Genomic DNA, 4780 nt, shown 5'->3' with positions numbered 1-4780 from the left:
ACAACTTTTTTTTTTGCCATGGTCATCAAGCAAATCCAGCTTTCCCCATTGACTTTGCTTGTTGGAAGTCCCCTTAGAACAGGGGTCACCCATCCCCTGGTCCGTGGACCAGTACCGGGCCACGGCATGCCAGCAACCGGTCCGTACAAACAAGGAAAGCCCCATCCTCAGGATGCAGGCAGCACACAAAACCACGTCCTCTCTGGTCCGCGGAAAAACCTCTCTCCACGGAACCGGTCCCTGGTGCTCAAAAGATTGGGGACCTCTGCCTTAGAAGACTGCAAATGGTGATCACGTGACCCTGTGATGCTGCAACCATCATAAATACATGCCAACTGGTGAATGCCCAAATTATGATCACCTCATTGCCCTTTTTTTCACAGCCGCCTTAACTCCAAAGGATTGTTAAATGAATGGTTGTGAGTTGAGGCCTACCTGTACTAGCAGGACTGAACCCCAGGATTCCAGCCTTAACTATGGGTGTTAAAAAGATACTGGTATCTAAATAACATTCTTCTTTTTAACTGTGGCATTTCCAAGTCTGTCAACAAAGGCATGATTTGCTGCCCTTGTGCATTTTATATTTTAAATCATTTAGCCCGTGTGGCACATGCAAATCTGAAATTACGTAATCACAGAATTAGAAGGAACCATAGAGATCATCTGCAGGATTCATTAGAACATCTTCTTTAGCAAAGGAGAACTTACCAAGTACTTTACAATTTGTTCCACTAGCTGATAACTTGTAACAATTAGAAAATTCCTCCCGATGTCTAACCCTAATTTGAATTCCTTCCTTGTAATTTGAACCCATTATACCAATATTGGAAGATGCTGGGACTCTCATAATTTGTCCTAGAGATTCAGGTACCCTACATCCAATTAAGGGGTGCAGGAAAAAGGCATAATTTTTAAGCCACAAACCAAAAAAAGTCTGCTGGTACACAAAACTATTACTAGAGTGGCTGGTTTAAAAAGTCACTTTGTCAACTCCAGCCTGAGCAGGTTAGAATAAAAAAAAGTGGTATTACCCTATTTAAATGATTTTTTTAAAAAAGAGGCCTCAGATATGGGACCCAAGAAACTTGTCCATCTACACTGTTGTCCCAAACAAAGTCTTGTCTGAATCCTGTTCATCATCCCCAAGTGAAAAGTCTTTGGTATCCAAATCAAGGTCTGGGATACAGTTTGTCTCCAATGACAGGCTGTGATCTGGTGAGTTGGCGTCACTTTGTGCACCAAGGACGGGACTCAGTTGCTCCCCTTCAGCCATGTAGGCCAAGAGATTGTCCAGGACTGGACGGCTACGACAAATCTTAGTCAGCAGGCGGCTCCTGTGCCTCAGTTGCGTGATCAAACTGTCTTTTTCCTGGATCACATTTAACAGTTTTTGGGCATGCTGTTCAGAAGACTGCAGCTTTTCCTCCAATATGGCAATTTCCCTTTGGAAGAAAAAAACAGATGGGGGGAAAAAAAAGAACAGGTTACCTGAGGAACCATTTTATCCACCTCACATTGCCCCATCTCACCTGATCAGCCAGAGAAGGTATGTTACGGAATACTGTAGTTAAAGAACTTCAACTGGCTGGGTCTAGGAAAAGAGCCTTCTCTGCTGCTTCCCCCACTGTCTGGAATATCCTTCCCACAGAGGACCCCACTCTCCTGATCTTTCAAGAGTCTGAAGACCTGGCTCTGCCAACTTGCAAAGGGCTCCCAACCGTGGAGGTGGTCAGTGCCTTGAAGCCTCTCCCTCTGCCTTTAAACTTTTTTTTTATCCTTGTTTTACTTGGCTCCCTTCTATTGATATATTGTATCCTCACAGGTAGTCTTCAACTTACGAACACAATAGGGGCAAGAACCCCCATTTTTAAGCAAGGCAGCCATTAAGTGAGTTGCACCCAAATATATGGCCATTTTTGCTGTAGTCATTAAGCAAATCACAGTGATTGTTAGGGGAATCACGTGGTCATTAAACAAATCCAGCTTCCCATTGACTTCACTTGTCGGAAACCAACTAGGAAGGTCAAAAATGGATGATCATGTGACCTCAGGATTCGGCAAGGATCATAAATACATGCCCGAATTCTGGTCATGTGATCACAGAGATGCTGCAACAGTTCTAAGTGTGAAGACCAGTTGGAAGTCACTTTTTTCAACACTGTTGTAACTTTGAACGATTGCTCAACAAATAGTCATTAAGTCAAAGACTATCTATGATTTTTATGTTTTTATACTTTTAACTGTTATACCCACCAGAGTCACTCTGAGAGCAAGCTGAGCAGAATCTAAAAATAAAAAAATATATATGATGGTAGAAAGGACTGGTAAAATTATGTTTAAGTCCTTTTTCCTAAGACAGAGCCACATGTTACAGAGGAAAGTATCCATTGGAATATGATGATCGTATGCAAGATGTTATCAGACAGGCTTGATAGTAGGGAAGCCCTCAGTTGCCTGTATTGTAAACCTGGGAATAATGTATTTGAAAGGATTTCTACCTGCTGCTGAATTTTTCAGCTTGCCTGAAGCACATTGGAACAATTACACAATTGCTATTCAGCAGGAAAAGATGCTGAGAATGCCTTCATATCCACAGCCTGTCCAACCTCAAACTGGCATCTCTTTTCCTATTAATCTGTTCCTGAAGTTCCAGCTGGGATAACTATTTCCTACCATGAAATTTAGTACACACATATTTGGTTTAACAATCCAATTATTTCCTAATCCTGAGAAATAATGACAAATTGTTTAGCAAGATTGAGAGAGGAGAAAAGCCCCCCAGAATATATTATGCAGCAGCCACCAAAAGCTCAGAGGACCCAACTTCATACAGAAAGCCCCACGCCCAAAGAAACTGCAACGGATCTACGTGCCAACGAGTTCTCTACAAAACCTTTTTATTCGTTCACGAATGACAAAGTCACTCTAACGAAGATTCTAGTCCTCCTCGAGGTCAGTACCTGTCCTTGCCCTCCCGAAGCCCGAACACCGCCTGGCGCATCTCGGCATCCTTCCGGATGAGACTCTCAGCCTGGCCGTGCACCGTGCGCTCCGCAGCTGCCAACCGCCGCTCCAACTCTGCAACCCGCCCGTGCAACGCTGCCAAATGCGCGTTAGCCTCGCGGATCTGAACCGGCGTCGGCGGCGAAGATGAAGACATCATGGACGGCAACGACGACGACGCCCGGGGACGCCTCTCCCACCGCCCGCGCATCGTGGCCAATAGGAAGGCAGGTCACACCCCCCCACAAAGAAACCATGCCGCGCCCTTCATTCGGATTGACCAATCAGAAGTGAGGTCACACTAATGGGGTCCTGAGAGAATGACACATGGGTCCACGCCTGCTATTCCAGCCGCTTGACTGAAGCTCTTGTCAGATTTACAGGCTTTAGAGCTCAGTCGGGCCTTTACGACGTCCTGCCCCAACCGCCCCAAGTAGGCGGGCAAGAGGAGGAGAAACAAAGCACGCGCGGCGTTATTCTCCTTTACCGCCCAAGCATCTACCAATGGCAGGGGTAGGCAACCTTGGCTCTTTTATGACTCATGGACTTCAACTCCCAGAATTCCTGAGCCAGCATAGCTGGCTCAGGAATTCTGGGAGTTGAAGTCCATGAGTCATAAAAGAGCCAAGGTTGCCTACCCCTGACCAATGGGAATCATGCGAAGCCACACCCACAAACCAATCCATTATTTTTTTCTGACGGGGACGAGCTACGCCCCCAATAGTCAATGAGGCTGCGCCTACTTTCCCCTATAATCCCGTCCAATCCTTGCAAACCTCGACTTGCCATTGGCCCGTGTATAATTCTAGGCCAAGATCTCGCGAGACCAGACCCTAGTGTCCTTGATGAAATCTCGTGCTACTTGCGCCGGTCGCCGCGGTCGGTGTCAGTCAACATGACCGATTACGGGGAGATTCTGGACGGGACGCACTGTTTCCGTAAGACCTGGCTTGCGGGGCGCCTCGGGGCCCTTACCGGTGAGAACCAAACTGAGGCGGGCCGTTACCGTGGGGCTCCTCGTCCGTGTTTTACTCGGAAGCTACTCCGAGTTAACTGCCGGTCCATCCGGGAATCGTGACAAAAAAGATTCCCCCTCCTTGAACCGCCGTCGCTGTCGAGCTTTTCTGTGGGCTCGTCTACACAGCCTCCCTGTGCCCCGCCTAGAAGGCGCCCTGCGTAATGTCCATTAAGGAGGACCTGCCCTCACAGCATAGCCTCCATCTCGTTCTCAACCCATCCCAGAGGGCGGCTCAGACTGGTCCTAAGCATCCCGGCGGAAAAAGCGCTTTCCCGGATAAGAAAGGGGCTTCCATGCCGAAGCTCTGCATGGTATATGGAGGGAGTTGTTGTTCCAGGCCCGCTGGGTTCCAATTGGCCTGCTGGCAGGACTACCCCTCCCATCCGTTTGCTGGGCTCGGTGGTCCTTGCACAGCAGCTGCCCCAGGAAATGGAGTTCCCTTGATCATCTGTGTCCTTTCTGTATATCTCTGGAAAACTCCTGGAAGAGCAAATGCGGGCACTGGTCATCCCCAACTTACAACAGTTCATTTAATAATAATAATAATGATAAAGTTGGAAGGACCTTGGAGGTCATCTAGTCCAACCCCCTGCTCAGGCAGGAAACCCTACACCATTTCAGACAAATGGCTGTCCAGTCTCTTCTTAAAAACTTCCAGTGTTGGAGCATTCACCGCTTCTGGAGGCAGGTTGTTCCACTGGTTAATTGTTCTAACTGTCAGGAAGTTTCTCCTTAGTTCTAGGTTGCTTCTCTCCTTGA

General features: G+C 47.4%; 2 protein-coding genes across 2 annotated transcripts in view; one reads left to right on the top strand and one right to left on the bottom strand.

Moving 5' to 3' along the window:
- Positions 1-1064: 1064 nt before the first annotated feature.
- On the bottom strand, positions 1065-3214 carry VMAC (vimentin type intermediate filament associated coiled-coil protein). Its single transcript, XM_015809920.2, has 2 exons — positions 2961-3214; positions 1065-1442 (listed from the first exon to the last, which is right to left on the bottom strand). Exons 1-2 carry the CDS (start codon positions 3212-3214, stop codon positions 1094-1096), a joined length of 603 nt encoding a protein of 200 aa, XP_015665406.2. The 3' UTR covers positions 1065-1093.
- Positions 3215-3809: 595 nt separating this feature from the next.
- NDUFA11 (NADH:ubiquinone oxidoreductase subunit A11) overlaps positions 3810-4780 on the top strand; it is an 8235-nt gene continuing 7264 nt past the window's right edge. Inside the window, exon 1 of the mRNA XM_015810049.1 lies at positions 3810-3980. Coding sequence (XP_015665535.1) covers positions 3899-3980 — 82 coding nt within the window. The 5' untranslated portion in view covers positions 3810-3898. The remainder of the gene's footprint in view (positions 3981-4780) is intronic.

The sequence above is a fragment of the Protobothrops mucrosquamatus genome, unplaced genomic scaffold (assembly GCF_001527695.2).
Source record: "Protobothrops mucrosquamatus isolate PMUCROS unplaced genomic scaffold, P.Mucros_1.0 scaffold6, whole genome shotgun sequence".
In the NCBI taxonomy this organism is placed as follows: domain Eukaryota; kingdom Metazoa; phylum Chordata; class Lepidosauria; order Squamata; family Viperidae; genus Protobothrops; species Protobothrops mucrosquamatus.
Note: the sequence above shows the minus strand (reverse complement) of the source record. Positions and strands in the feature narration are given on the sequence as shown.